The sequence below is a fragment of the Paramormyrops kingsleyae genome, chromosome 17 (genome assembly GCF_048594095.1).
Source record: "Paramormyrops kingsleyae isolate MSU_618 chromosome 17, PKINGS_0.4, whole genome shotgun sequence".
Lineage (NCBI taxonomy): Eukaryota > Metazoa > Chordata > Actinopteri > Osteoglossiformes > Mormyridae > Paramormyrops > Paramormyrops kingsleyae.
In genome coordinates, this window is record NC_132813.1 from 3,772,736 (window position 1) to 3,788,482 (window position 15,747).

At 45.4% G+C, this 15,747-nt stretch overlaps 2 protein-coding genes and 1 long non-coding RNA gene across 3 annotated transcripts; 2 read left to right on the plus strand and 1 right to left on the minus strand.

Moving 5' to 3' along the window:
- Nucleotides 1-4,758: 4,758 nt before the first annotated feature.
- Nucleotides 4,759-9,159, minus strand: LOC140578925 (uncharacterized). The gene is made up of 2 exons (XR_011983196.1): nucleotides 9,087-9,159; nucleotides 4,759-5,026 (listed from the first exon to the last, which is right to left on the minus strand). It is a non-coding gene; the product is annotated as an uncharacterized lncRNA (long non-coding RNA).
- p2ry12 (purinergic receptor P2Y12) lies at nucleotides 6,119-7,944 on the plus strand. Its single transcript, XM_023822250.2, has 2 exons — nucleotides 6,119-6,367; nucleotides 6,601-7,944. Exons 1-2 carry the CDS (start codon nucleotides 6,352-6,354, stop codon nucleotides 7,614-7,616), a joined length of 1,032 nt encoding a protein of 343 aa, XP_023678018.1. The 5' UTR covers nucleotides 6,119-6,351; the 3' UTR covers nucleotides 7,617-7,944.
- A 93-nt stretch (nucleotides 9,160-9,252) lies between the features above and the next one.
- On the plus strand, nucleotides 9,253-14,483 carry LOC111849415 (P2Y purinoceptor 13-like). The gene is made up of 2 exons (XM_023822262.2): nucleotides 9,253-9,354; nucleotides 13,013-14,483. Exon 2 carries the CDS (start codon nucleotides 13,016-13,018, stop codon nucleotides 14,021-14,023), a length of 1,008 nt encoding a protein of 335 aa, XP_023678030.1. The 5' UTR covers nucleotides 9,253-9,354; nucleotides 13,013-13,015; the 3' UTR covers nucleotides 14,024-14,483.
- Nucleotides 14,484-15,747: the final 1,264 nt, after the last annotated feature.

Consider the following 15,747-nt stretch of genomic DNA (forward strand, 5'->3'; position numbering starts at 1 on the left):
ACCCGCAGATGGTCCACATTTTTGCTCCCTCCCAGCTCCCTGCCAGACAGCCCACATTTTTGCTCCCTCTCAGATCCCACCGATAGCTGGGAGGGGGAAAAAAATGGCAACGGTCTGCAGGTCGCCCAGCACTGGATTGAGAAACACTACTCTAGATGAAGATATATGGCATGTAGCTATTTGTGAAGATGCATTATTTCCTGAGGTAGTTCCTTTGCTAAATGGCGACGATAGGGTTTCCTCGATAGGGTCCTGGCAGACGGCTGCAGCTCGCTTTAAGGCACCAGACCTGCAGCAGCTGGGGAGCCTGAGGGCCCCCCAAGGCCCACAGAACAGTGTCACTGATTCCCGTTTCAGTGCTGCTCCGAATTGGGTGGGCAGTGCCAATGCAAGTCCACGCAGAGACGGGTTTGTTGTTTCTGTGGCCCCGTCCAAAAAGTCACAAAAGTTTCAAAAATGAAATAGCTAATGAGTAGAATCAGAAGATCATAGCTCTCTAGCTGGTTAGCAGAACATGCTACTTCAGCATCTATCAGGAAGGAGTATATTTCATATTTTAGTGCAGTTACTGTTTTTGGCCTCTTGCAGATGCAGGGTTTGAGTGGTGGTAAACACACACACACACGCATACACACACACACACGGACCTCAGAAAGGAGAAAGGGTGATACTGACATTTGGGTGAAGTGTTAACACAGCTGGGAGAGATCTGGGCTGAGCTGAAGAAATATGTTCTCTGTGCTGCATATGTAGGGAAACATTTCAGGAACTAAAAGGTGCATAACCTGTGAGGTTTGGAGCTGAAGCAGCACACAGGCCCCCCATGTGTGTTAGACAGAGAATCTTAACGCCTGAGCCAGAGGGCGGCTTTATAGCTACTGTCACTATCATGGAACAGGAGTGACACGGTGGTCCTCCATAACGCCGTTCTGTTTGCGAGACCCCAACGGGGACACCTCCTTGCCCAGGTTCTGCTCCATCCGCACATCCCCTTCACCGCATTCCGGAACAAACATTTAACAAGGTGGAAACGCCTCTAGATGAACCACTGGACAGCGATGGCATGTACCCCAGAGGCAGTTAAGATGCCATGTGAAGAGACGATGTCACTCACACTGTGTGAGGTCTGGGCGCAGGTTTGCAGGAGACTGTGAGTGCAAACCAACAGGCTAGCAGGTGGGCCGCAGTTAAGCTTTAATTTAACAGCACATCATAGTCGAATATCTTCGGCATGAACTGAGATGGGAGATGATAGTTACATCTCCTGCCAGAAATATGTACAACAGACCACAAACAAGACTGTCTGATCTTCCCCAGCACCCTTAGCATTGTAACTAAAGATGTGATGTCTCCAAAAGTTGAAGGAATTGATTTTCAGGTTGAACAAACTTCCTTTCAGTGCTTAAAATGAGCAGATGTGACACATCAGTACAGAGATCCTAGTGAAATGACAATGAATGACTCAATGGGGTAATGATCTGGCCAAGAGCTGTTTGGAGTGAGAGGTTCTCAGCGTTAAACAGCACAGAAGCGGCCGGCAGGTCCCGTGTTCACGAGACTCACACTCTCGTGACCCAGCTAGCGTGCTCAGACCTTCGTGCTGCCGGGAAAACACAGACTTCCTTCTGTAAATGTCGTCATAAGTCTCTCTGAAAGCCACACTGCAGACCAGACCTGTGTAGGAAACGTCAATGAGCCTTTCATGTGCTTGGGCCTCCACCCCTCTGCCCCCGGGCCCACGGTGCCCCCCACTGGGGAAATCTCCGCGGGCACTGCACAGCGGGTCACCTGACTCCATGGGTGTGAAAATAAAACAAACACATTTTACCCAGAGCTCCTATCAACCCCCCCTGTTTGTTTTCTATCCTCTAATGGCACTCGATGGTCGACTTGCCGGAGTGATTAATGACTGCCCACCCCTGATATCCCTCATCCACGTTCCTCCACTCTAGTGGGGGGGAAATTCTTCTGAAACTGAACTCCAAACGCACAAAGTGACCTACATTGTGAAATGTGCATAGTAGCCAATAACGTAAACGTTACGTAACGTCAAGTAAAAGTACTGTTACTGCAAAAAAAAAAAAAAAACATTACTCAAATATAAGTAAAACCATTGAGTAAGACAGTATCAAGTACTACTCGGGTAGTTAGTTACTAGCTACATTGGTGAGAAATAAACATCTAAACAAAGAACATTGCCCAGAATGATAGTGATGTGACCAAATAATAAACTAATAAAATTATAACTAAAACTCAAACAGACTGCCATAAAGCCTATAATATTAAAAATTCAGGTTAAATGCAATGGTCCGTAATAACAAACACACATGTGGCTTCAGCAATTTGTCAGATGGAGGTACAGTACAGTACTGCATATTGTTGCTTTTATTATTATTATTATTATGTTGCTGTATTATTATATACTGCATTACTATTGTTGCAACTTACCTACTTACCTTACTTAAAGACAGACTTAGGGAATGGATCTCGTTCATAACCTGGGGACTGGCTGTATCTAAACACATTAAACATATAGATATGTACATCTTAAATCAAGAGAAAACTAATTAATTAATGAATTAATTAATTAATGTTAAATCATATAGATTACATAAAATATACATAGAACAATAGTAATTCATGAAGCCCATTTGTTACTCTTGGGAGTTTTACTTGCACAAAAAAAATCTTCTGATGGCAGAAGGAAAAATGATTGGTTCAGAGAGATAACCAATCAGATTATAGAGGAGGTGGGTCCAAGCAACTAGAGGAGGCGGGACCAAAGCATCTGATTGGTTGGTCCTGTCCCCTCTAATTCCTTGGACCCACCTCCTCTACAATCTGATTGATTCAGGGATTTTTCCTTCTGCCCTCAGAACATTTTTGTGTAAGTAAAACTGGCATGAGCCCACTTGCTTTATATTTATTTTGTGTGTGCTCTCACATTATTTGAAGAACTATAAGGAAAGGAGGACATTGTGCATCTTACACTAGGGTTCTAAACTGACGGGAAGACTAACATTCTGTTTCTGCGAAACAAACAAAAAGGACAGACTAAAGACAGACTGTGTTGGATACAAATGTGTTACCATGCGGGCAGCGTTGAAAAAGACACTATTTTGACTTTGTTTTCAAAGGAAAGCGCTTTTCGTTGCACAGGTATGAAATGCCTTGTAACATAATTGCAACTAACAAACATGGAGGAAGTGAAAACATCGGAATGACTGGGACAAACTGCACTCAGAATCAGGCCGGCGCAGAAATGGTTAAACTCCCCTCCCATTCAGGATTAGTGTCTCAGTGTCTTATACACGGTCTGAATGTCACATCGGTGTTCAAGAATCCACACCTCTACCATCCAGACATAAAGGGGAGATTCATTTTCCCCACCTGACCCCCCCCCCCACCCCCACCCTTCCCAGTAAACCCACACACACACTTTATGCTGATGTTATCCCAGTGCAGTGCATGACCAATGAGCTGGACAGGAGAGCGGACTGCCAGACCCTTTGATTTACTGCCACTCCAGACGTGAGCAGGTCCAGGCTAACGCAGCTCTACTGCTCACAAATCTGAGAACAAAGGCCATTTTCTGCTATGTGCATGTGATTCTCCAGTCAGACGGGTATGTACTCATAGACAAAGCAAACGTTTTTCCCCACTGCAGAAGTAGGGGGCGAGTGAGACTTAAAAGAACAGACTTGGTCTTTATTATGGGGGTGGTGTGTGGCTCACTGCCCATGATCGGAAGGTAGCCAGTTCAAATCCCATAGTCAGAGGGGTTTCACCACCTGGATCCTTGAGCAAGACTTTGCACAATTCTTCCAGGGGCCCTGTTCTCTCAGTTGTGTCACTTTAGATAAAAGTGTCAGTTAAATAAGTAAATATTAATATGAATTACACAGACACAGTTTATAGTGATGTTGCTTAGCAGACCTTGTTGTTACTTGCTGCAAGTGTCCATGTTATTAAACATTCTGGTCTGTTTCTTCAGATCCCCTGAAAATTGTCTGCAGATGAATCTATGAAAAATAGATTAATAACTGTGTGAATTACATTTTCTGCCTGTTTTGACTGAAGGATAAAAGATTTCAGGGTTTGTAACTCAAAAAGTCTAAGGTATTAGCAAGGGCCCAGACGCGATATTTCCATTGGCTCATACTTTGTCAGTTTTCCAGATGATGACACGATCAGGAGCTCTAGTTAATGTGTATTATTATTATGATACTACAACGTGTTCCTGCACGGGCTGCAAAAGAGAAGGTGCATCACTCGACATCTGAGCTTCTTGTGACCATTTTATTACTTTTAAAGTCAAGATGTTTGTTACTCCAGGGTATTTCCTCAGAGCATGATGTGAATCCGGGTGTGAGAACGCCAAGCATCAGCTCTCAGATCAGATGTCAGGATAAGGAATCCGGTGTGAGAACGCCAAGCAATAGCTCTCAGGTCAGATGTAAGGATAAGCCCAGCCAGTCATTCATGACCTGAAGAGGGCGCTGTTACAACTGACTGGCAGAGACTATTTGCTCTAATACATAGCTGAGATCTAATCGTTTGGGTAGACAGACAGAAAAAGGTGTAAATTTCCCCCAATTAAATCATACTCCATGAGGACAGGCCAATCCAACAAATCCTCTCAAAATCAAGCAGTCAGGCAGGCAAACACCTCTGGATGTTTCTAAGGGTTGTTTTGTAATTGTACTGTCCGACAGGTGGGTAGGATGTAGAAGCAGAAGCAGAAATGAAAGCTGAAAGTGCAAAGACGGTGGATTTTATTTAAAAAAGAGATGGTACTTTCAATTCCCTGCCTCCGTTACATGCACTGGGGTTCAGACTGAAAGACAAAATGATTTTCTAATATAAAATCCAAGCAAATAGGCATGGCCCTGTGACATAACACAGCTCTGCACCACTTACCCTGAATGGGATATTATAGGCAGATTGGCATTTCCCAGATGTTTACTTTACATCTGTGTGTGGTACATGGATTCTGGAGGGGAAGTACAGAGCAGACCTGGGTGCCCTGAGAAGAGAAAAAATCATGAGAAACTCTGCAACGTTTTGACCAATGTTGCTGATTTGGAGATTCATGTGTGATTCAGAGGAAGCAAGTGCATTAAGGAATGCAAGATTTCTAACTTGGTAAGAGATTACGGGAAATAAGCATAACGCAGAGTTGGCACCTAACAATAATCAGCTGTCCCAAAGTATATGGAGAAAAACTGAAGTGAAACGTCACCATCAATGACCCTATGTCTCATCTTCAGGATGTGACATCCCCCTATCTCTGCAAGATAGGACAGAAAAGTAGATTGCATGTTAACGCTTCCCTTCCTCTCAGATCTAAAGCCTGGGTGTGGCACCAACTTCCAAACCAAAATTCAATTCAGCATTAGGTTCCAAGTCCGACTACGACATAGTCTGAAATTAGCACAGTCCCAGAGCACAGACGGCAAGGACACTTCACCCAGTCTCTCTTTTCCATCCGGTAGATCAGCAGCCGGAACACGGTGCTGTTAAAAACATCACACCCACTTCAGGGACGTCTGCTCTAAAGCCCACAGCAGGCAACAGGACACAGAAGAAAGAAGCTTTTCTGGGCCTCCTGTGCGACAGCACAGATGTGCTCCCTCCCTGACGTCCAAAATATGAGGCTTACAAACATCTTCTACACACATCGGTGCAGTATGTAAGACTACAAGATTCAGATGTACAGCCTAACACTAACACTAATCAGCAGCATTAGGGTCAATGGGATTGTTCACTGTTGCGCCCGTCTAAGCTGTTGCACTGACTATCAGCAGACAGAACCAATGACATGTACTTCCACAAACATCCAGCAGGTCCACCAGGCCGTGTTCCGCTCAGTAGCTTCGCGGTCATTGTCCATGTAGTGGATTTGAATCTTGTGGCCCACATATTACTCAAGCCACTGTTGGGCAAAGATCTCAACCCCGACTGCTTCTGGGGTGCTGGATGCTGGCTGACCCAAGATTTCATCCTTAATATGTTTCATCAGACAAAAGCATCTGACAAATAAATGCAATATAAATGTCCGTATCAGCCAGTTTTCAGAGGATGTCCGGATTCTTCTTTATTCGCGTTTCTGAGCCACATGGCAGGAAACAGAAAGGAGAAGAAGGCAAAGATTTGCAGGCTAGCCGATGCCCTGCGCTGGCCAGCAACTTACTTGGTTTGGAGACCAGGGACACAGACAGCATCTTAAGCATTACCCTTGTTTTGGATCCCCATTGCTCTGGCCTCCTGGCTCCAAAAGCAGCCTGACAAAACCTGAATCTGTGCACAGAGGTTCGCCTTGATCAGCACCAGCAGGGACATTGAGGTGTCATGATGCAGCACCAAGGTAAGAAGCTGAATTTTATAATGGAAGCTTGAGATATCGTTCATCTGCTCCTTCACCCCTCTGTGGGCTCGTGGCGTCATCTGGATGCCATCACTTATCAAATTAATTTTGTTGCACGATAGAGCACAATGTGCCTGTTTTGTTAGTGTAGTGGATTGTTCAATTAAATGGTACGTGTGGAAAAGGAGAAGGCGAAACCATATGACTGGTTTCTGTGGTTGCATTATCAACAGACATGATGTCACTCAACATCCACAACATGACCAATGGCAGCGAATCGACGAACTGTTCCCGGGACAACGTGCTGAAGACGGTGGTGTTCCCTGTGCTCTACTCCATCCTCTTCATTTTGGGGGTGTTTCTCAATACTGCGGCAGCCTGGATCTTCCTGAAGATTCCCAGCACCACCCACTTTGTGCTCTACCTGAAGAACGTGGTGGTGGCCGATCTGCTCATGACGTTCACTTTCATCTTCAAGGCCATGGCTGACTCCAACGCGGCGTTGGTGCTGCTGCGCGTGTTCGTGTGCCGCGTCTCCTCCGTGCTCTTCTACCTCAGCATGTATATCAGCATCCTCTTCTTTGGCCTCATCAGCATCGACCGCTGCCGTAAGACCCTGTGGCCATTTGTAAGGAGCACCCCTGCCGGCCTGGCACGGCGTAAGGTGCTCTCTGCTTTCATCTGGGCTGTCCTACTCAGCCTCTCCTTGCCCAATATCATACTGACCTCCCGCAGACCTGCCTCTCCCGACTTCAAATGCAGCGACCTCAAGAGCAAGCGGGGCCTGCAGTGGCATGAGGCAGTCAACCATGTGTGCCAGATCATCTTCTGGGCCAACCTCGCCACGGTGGTGGTCTGCTACAGCCTCATCTCGCGGGAGCTGTACACCTCATATTCTCGCACCCGTGCCAGCTCCAGCACTGGAAGCGTGCAGCCGAAGAAGCGCAAAGTGAAGGTCAACATCTTCCTGGTGATGGGCGTCTTCTTCGTGTGCTTTGTGCCCTTCCACTTCGCCCGAGTCCCGTACACCATGAGTCAAACACGCAGCAATTTCAACTGTCGGCTGAAGCTCTTCCTGTTCCAGCTGAAGGAGAGCACACTCTGGATCTGCTCTCTCAACGCCATCTTGGACCCACTCATCTACTTCTTCCTCTGCCGGTCCTTCAGAAAGTCGCTGTGCAGAACATTCTGCCTGAACACGGGACTGTATCAGCCCAACCTCAACACAGCCAGCACAGACAATCGATAACAGAAACAGCTGGCTCGGGACCAATGGGATGAAACACAGGTGCAGACATGCTTATAGTGTATTGCTCAAGTCTAGCTTTACCTCTTTTTTGGACGAATTGCCCTCTCATTGAAATTCAGCTCCAGCGCTCCCCCTAGTGTTCAAAAGTGTAACGGTACCCTTAAATACTCATTTATAAGTTGTGACTTAGTAAAATAAATACCATCCATGGACTGTAATGCCATTCTGTATGATGATTTTTGCATGATATATTGAAGACTTCAACTGCTACTACAATCATTCTCAAAATGGAGGCATTTTAATAAATAATATTAAACTAGCAAATTCAGTTTGTTTGTAAACACTGTGTGCAGCTTCAGTCTGTTCTTGGTCACAAGTCATTTTAGTTCAGAAACAATTAGAATGATGGTGGCATGACACATCATAACAGGATTTGATTGGACTAAAGTCTGTAAAATTGCACATATAAGGCTGATTCTGAAAGCGATGTGATCTGGACCTGAACACCCACATGGACACATCTATGTCCTTCCTGGTGGGGCTGTAACTCATCCTCAGCCACATCATCATGACATCATCGACATAACACGATCCATTTCCATATGGCAGTGCTTCTCAATCCGGTCCTCGGGGAGCCACAGACAGTCCATGTTTTTGGTCCCTCCCAAAGCAAAAATGTCTGGTAGGAGCAAAAACATGGACTGACTGCGGGTCTCCGGGGGCTGGATCGCGAAACACTGCTACACAGAGTAGAAGGGTTAGTAGTGACCCATCAGTGCTATATGTGAGGCTTGGTGTCCACATTCATTTATGACACTAGTACAAAAAACAAATTAACAATTAGATATGAAATACCCAAACTGCCAATATGGCTTATTAAGTCCTGGCTATAATGCTTTAATGCCTGCTTGATGTACATCGACTCCCCCACCTCCGAGTATAAGCATGATGGTTAGGGTAATGTCCTGCTCTCTCCTTGGTCTAGAAAGTTTCCCTCTCATTAAAACCCTTATCAGAATGGGTTCTTTCCCAGCTGCCTGTGGTCTCAGCTAATATGAAACCAAGAGGGGAACTGCAGCCTTACAGACACACCCACACACACACACACACACACACACACACACACGCACACACACACACACACACACACACAGTCATATTAAGAATTCTTCTGTAGAATATGCGGTCATTAGCCCCGTAGTTCACAACAACATCTCTGTGTAAAACCTCTGAAGTATTGCAAAAATGAACAACGGTTAAAGTTCTGAAGTCTTCAGTAAGTACTGGGGTGACATACAGAGCCTGCATCACTGTTGTCATGGAAACCAAGCAGATGACCAGATGTGTATGGGTCCAGTGAGGTATTGCAAGGAGGAGGACCCCTTGATGTCTGATCAGGACGCCTGATGTAATTTGGGGGCTGGTGATCTTTAATCCTTGCCAACGTCAGACATTAATGGGAAATCTTACCTGTCCTTCACTCTGTCGCTCCCATATATTGTAAGTTCCTTCCATGCACATATGCACCATTGCTTCATAAGGACAGTGAAACTGCATTTGTTGAGAAAATCGATATTGAGAAAATTGGGAGAACATGAAGATAAAAAAGAAGAAAGCAGAAGTAGTGAAGGCCGGAGGCTAAGAGGGGAAACCAGCTTCTCTCTGAGGAATCCGGAAACACAGCCACAGTCGCAGAGCGCAGTGTTATCAGGATGATGAGGAACTGACAGAGCAGCGGGTGAGTCATTCTAATTCCACCATTTCCATTAAAAAAACATAATCTGAATTAAATATTCAACTGAACAGTATAGTTTAAAAATATATTGTCGCTTAATTAAAAAATCTTCCAAATGTTATCCTCATGCTGTACTGGTTTCATCCAGTACTCTTCTGTCATAGAAAAACGAAAACACAAGTATGGGAATGAGATCCTTGGGATGAATTAGCATCCTTTCCGGGGGGGACCCCCTGGCTCATGCCCCGTGCTGCTCGCGGACCGAAATGTTTATGGAAAGATCCTTAACACTTACAAGTTTAAGTGGCAAACTGAAATTAGTCTGAGTTGTATTGCTAAATTTGGGAGAAATGTGTGAGAAAACACACTACTTAAATATTTAAAGAAATATTTACATGCCAATCATATCTTTATATATTTAGAAAAAAACCCTGGGGGCAGAGAAGGAGGTCAGGGTCGTTCGTGGGAACGTGGGAACACATCAGAGACACTATGGTTTTTTTGTGTGTTCAACAAACAAAACAAATTTGATTTTTATATACAGTAAAAGCAGGTGTGGAAATGGGTGCAGTATACAGGGAATGGGTATAGCTACCAACTGGGTGCGATGAAACTGCTAGAGGCAGTTTTATTTTTTGCAATGGTGAGTTTTTGTGCAGGTGTGAATGTGTTTTTGCGTAATGGCATGAGTTTTTGCGTAGGTGTGAATGTGTGTGGGAGTGCTGTGCGTGCCTCACGGAGGCCTGCATCTGTTGTTTTCCCAGGATTTCCCAGAATATGAATTAACTAATAATAATACAAAAGCAGCGACATGAGCAAAGTATCCTTATTCTGTGTCTGAAGCTCTTGGGTTTCTGGAATAACTAGCTTGTGGGGATAGTCTGGGAGCCACAGTCCCTCCGAGAGGTCAGGGAAGGCATATATACTTTCCATTTCCTTCCCTTTCTTCTTGACCGTCATCCCAACATGGGCTTTGAGACCAGCTGTGGAAGGCTGGCCGCCCCCCTAGTCGAGGCAATCATCTGTTGGTAACTGCATCCTGTCGACAGTCGTGGTGGCAAAGGAAACCACAGTCAATGCCAGCGATGCGCGGTGCTAATCGCCCCCTGCGGGTGGGCAATGGATTTCCGGTGGAATGTTGAGTGCAAAAACCAAAATGAACAGTCAACGTGCGACACCGTGAAAGAGACATATTGCCTTTGTTTTTGCTTTTCAACTCAGTGTGGATTATAAGCTGCACTTGCGGGTCCCTCACTAATTAAATAACTAAAACTGCTTTTTGTGCTCTACCTGCATCATAAAATTGTCAGATATACAGAGAATTGAGTGAGGCGAAATCTTAAATCTGTCATTCAGTGTTGTTACAAGTTTATGACCCTCTGGCAGAACTATGAACTCCTCATCTCCTTTTAAACTGCCCATTTTAACCTCCAAAGCTCAGACACAAGGACTCCCTAAGGGTAGAGATGTCACATCCTGAAGCTGCCTCCTGAAATAGCTGAAATATCTCAACCAAATGCCACTGAGGGTGGGAGAGTGTTTGTGTGGATACGTCACTGTTAGATACGCTCTAGCGTGTGTGAATCACATATGAGGTATACACATCAGGCACCAAAGCTTTCCCAAGATTTAATTTTGCAACCTACTGTAATGGCGTCACCCACTTCAATGAGCTGGTGATTGTCAAATGCAAGGAGCCAGTCGTGCATCTGATATGCTTGTAGCCTTCACCACACCCTGCTCACACCTCGAACATGGCAATAAGCTTCTCCTCCACTTACAGTCTCTCAAACGTTTCTGAAAATGCTGTAATATATTATCTGCAGTGTGATCAGCACTTACCATGTTAAGAACGGCTGTCACACAACTGTAACTCACTGTATTCATCTTACTTTGTTCTCCTGCTCTATCTGATGACCAGTGAGGGAAAAAATTACTTGTCCAAATATCTAACGTTCAATGCATAAAATTTTCAATTTTATTTGTATACTGCATTTAGACAGTGACAGTGGAGACAGTGACAAGAAAACTCCACTGCAAACCTTGGGAGGAACCAGACTCAAAGGGGGAGTTTAGAGGCCGGCAGAGGAAGTCAAATCAAGAAAATGGCAAAAACCCAACTTGCACAGTCCAGTGGTGGCCTAACGGTTAGGGACACACACTTGTAATTGAAAGACTGCTGGTTCAAATCCTGACCAGCAAGGCACTGCTCCCCTGGTGCTGAATTAATGGCTCCCTGCTATGTCATGATGCCACATATGGGTCAAATGCAGATGACACATCTTGCCGTGTGTAATTGTGCAGGAGAGGCAGGTGACGGGAGGTAGGTGCTGGTGAAACAGGTTGCTTTAACTCGCCGGTACCCTGTAGCGCCAACAGCAACATAAAGCAGCCCATGTACAGCATAACCAGACCGTATCCCCTGTGGCTGGTGATTTCTATCGCAATCAGGTGTGTGCAGATCCTTGGCATTCAAAGCAGCTAAGCAAGGCAGAACTGAAGGTGTGGGAGTTGGGCATTCATGTGCATTTCTGGGGGTTTGCTTAGCAAAAATGTTGGTGGTCCCATAACACAGGTGATGGGAGCAGCTGAGGGATACACTGTACAGTATGTGTCACTCCACTGATTGCACTTTGCATAGTTAGCGCACGGCCTCGATTGGATATTTTGCAGCACCCGCAGACCAAAGAAGCGTCGCCTTCATTTTCTCTTTGGCTTTTTTCGAGCATTGAGGGCTTCGGCGGCTCGGGGTGGTCAAGGCCCTGTGTATCAATAGAACTTGTCAGTATTAGCGCATTTAGAAATGCGCTACACAGGGCGCATTTAGAAAAACCAGTTAAAAACCACAGGGCCGCACTCTAAGTGCAACGATGTCAATATACAGAATCATTTCACTGCAAGGGATCGTGGAGTGAGGAAATTACAACTCTTGTAACATTTTAAGCTAATGTCTGCAACAACTTTGAAAAAGATTTGAAGACTGATGTGAACCACAGCCACATTGACAGTGATTCAGATTAAAGTTAATATAATACGGAACTGATATTAACACGCACCACATGAAACACAACACTGTGCTGGCAATCTATAATATCTCGTAATATCTCATATTTGCTCGTAAGGGCAGCTGGAAACCATCACCGCCTGGCAAAAATTGCAGCAAGTTTTAGCTGTGGGAACGACAAACGGTGAAAAGGGAAAAGGAGGAATGGAATAATCAGAAAACAAACATAATGGGGATGGAATCCATTATGTGTGCCCTTCTAAATAATGTATTTGGATTCAGGAACATCCCCGGAGGCATAATGCGACATCTAGTTTTCAGCGCCCATGACTGAAGAGGGCTATCCCTGGATGTAGCCCATTCATGTACCAACTTTCAAACCCAACATCCATTAGGGGCATGGTGTGCAGCTCAGTGGATTAGGCTGGTGTTCTTATGATTAGAAGGTCGCTGGCTCAAATCCAGAGCGGTTTCACTATGGTTTCATAAGTTAGGCAAAACCTTCATCCCACAATTGCTGCATGGAAATGTCTGACCCCGCTTTCTCAAAAAATGTGCTCTGTGTCTGAGTAGAGTTTGCACACTGGTCAATCAGATCTGCTTTCAGTCATCAATGAGACAGGTTTATTTACAGTTTCTCTTTATCTTTGTCCACAGACCATGAACTTAAATGTGAGCCAGGGCAACCATTCTGCTAAGTGCATCCGGGACACGACAGTGACGTCCGTGGTCTTCCCGTGCCTCTACAGCATGCTCTTCCTGGCCGCTCTGGTGTTCAACTGCTTGGCCGCCTGGATCTTCTTCCAGATTCCAAGCTCTACCACCTTTGTGGTGTACCTGAAGAACGTGGTGGTGGCCGACCTCTTGATGACTCTCACTGTGCCCATCAAGGTTCTGGCTGACACAGGCTTGGGTTCATGGCAGGTGAAGTTCTTCTACTGTCGCTACTCGGCCGTGCTCTTCTACTCCTCCATGTACATCAGCATCCTGCTCCTGGGCCTCATCAGCCTGGACCGCTACCTGAAGATCGTGCGACCCTTCGGCAAGTGCGTCATGCAAAGGGCGATCTTCGGCAAAGTTCTGAGCGTGGCCGTGTGGGTGTTGATACTTTCGCTGGCGCTGCCAAACACCTTGCTGAGTGACCGACCGCCAACACCCTCCTCAAACCTCAAATGCAGCTCTCTCAAAGGCCCGGCCGGACTTTATTGGCACGAAGGCTACAATTACTTTTGTCAGGCACTGTTCTGGGGCACGCTGGCACTTATGGTGCTATGCTACACGTTCATCAGCCAGCGGGTATACGAATCATACGTGAGCTCCCGCAGCCGGTCCGACTCCGCCGCAAAGCGCACCAAGGCCCGGGTCTTCGTGGTAGTAGGCGTGTTCTTCGTCTGCTTTGCGCCCTTCCACTTCACCCGTGTGCCTTACACCCTCGGCCAGACCCGTGCCGCCCACACCTGCGCCGTGCAGCAACGCCTGTACGTTACCAAGGAGACCACTCTCTGGCTCTCCGCCACCAACATCTGCCTGGACCCACTCATCTACATCTTCCTGTGTGGAAGGTTCCGCAGGAAGCTGATTGGTGCCATGAGAGGAAAGTCCGCACCTATGGGTGTGACTGACTCCGCGACCGAGAGCGTCCCACGTCTGGAGATGTCAGTCATGTAGACAAAAAATAAAGCTTAGCTGGTACCTACATATTTCATAATCTTTCTTTGAAATAAATCTTTTATTTTTAATCAGAAGATCTGATGTATAATATATGATTATCACCTTCATTGCGGCCACCAACGTCACCATCACCAGCAGAAACAGCACATCATCCTCTCCATTGTCATCGCCATCATTCATCATCACCGTCATGAATGACGTCATGATGCAGGGGAAGGACTCTCCTTCCCAAACAGATGAAAGCTGAGCTGTCAGTATTGTGAGCCTGCGGGTGTCCAAGCTGATTCATTAAATATTCAGATACTGCTCTTACAGAAACATATCGAGCTGTTTAATTTGGACATTATCACATTTGATGAGTTATTTTCTAAACTTGGTTACATTTTTTGTATATTTGTAGCGTACTTTTTATGTGGCATACTATGCAATACAATTTTATTAAAAGATATCCTTAGGATGACTGTTGTCTTCTTCTTCGCAATGGCAATAATGAGACATTCAATGCTAATGCTGTCATTTGTGCATTGTGCCATCTTGGTAGCAGAATAAAACACTCAAAGGATTATGGGTCTGTGTGAGCCATCTGACAGACAAAAGACACATAATGTTATATGAAGCCTAAAGCAGTGAATTTAGATCAGATTTCCATGGCCATGACAAACAGGCATGTAAACACCAGCTCAGTAGCTGGAGAACTAAAAAGCAAATTTACAAAAGCCACTCAGTTCACAGGATATGTTTTTGGTCCCAGATACTGAAACATATGGTGAGGAAGCCTGAGTTTAAGTCATTGGCAGATAATGTGACAGGATAATCCATGTCAGGGACGGCAGTTTGTGCTACTTCAGGTTTTACAAAACTCAAAGGTTCTTATTGTGCGTTGCCTGGTTTGATTCCTTGATTGAAAGACTCATCCAGCTGTTTCACATTAACATTAGCAACACACACATGATTATAGGAGACTGACCAATCAGCACACAGCAAGAAGTCAGTACTAAAGTGAAATTCAGGTCCTTTTAATTGAAATGGTAGCTTACAATCCCTGCCCCAGCTCAGAGTGTCCCTCCTGACATGGATTATCTGGTTGAGTTAGACATTTAAAGAAAGCAAGTGGGCTAGTTTCAAGGTGCAAAAAGAAAAGGTAGAACATCAGATAGCTCTGGGTACATATCAGCATATATCTACATTTGCAAAGCACCCCTGCAGACTGCATGTAAGAGTTGAACCAGTCTGGGCTACATGTTAGCGTAGAGCCACTGTGGATTGCATGTTAGCACAGAGCTACCATAAGCAGCATGTTAGCACAGAGCTACCATAAGCAGCATGTTAGCACAGAGCCACTGTGGATCGCATGTTAGCACAGAGCTACCATAAGCTGCATATTAGCGCAGAGCCACTGTGGATCGCATGTTAGCACAGAGCTACCATAAGCTGCATGTCAGCACAGAGTCACTGTGGCCTGCATATTAGCGCAGAGCCACTTTGGATTACATATTAGCGCAGAGCCACTGTGGATTGCATGTTAGTACAGAGCCACTGTGGATTGCATGTTAGCACAGAGCTAGAGCAAAATCAGGATTGCCAACTTTGGTCAGCTGGCTGGCATGAGATTTCAAGTCTGCACACATGTACATGCCCTTAAATGGACGTAACAGTTTTATTACCTTGTAAATAGTCTGTATGCTTTGCAAACTACCCCAATGCTTTTGATGTAGATCATT

Bases quoted from the DNA above. Each gene is read 5' to 3' on its own strand.
- LOC111849415 (XM_023822262.2), top strand. From the start codon at position 13,016: ATGAACTTAAATGTGAGCCAGGGCAACCATTCTGCTAAGTGCATCCGG.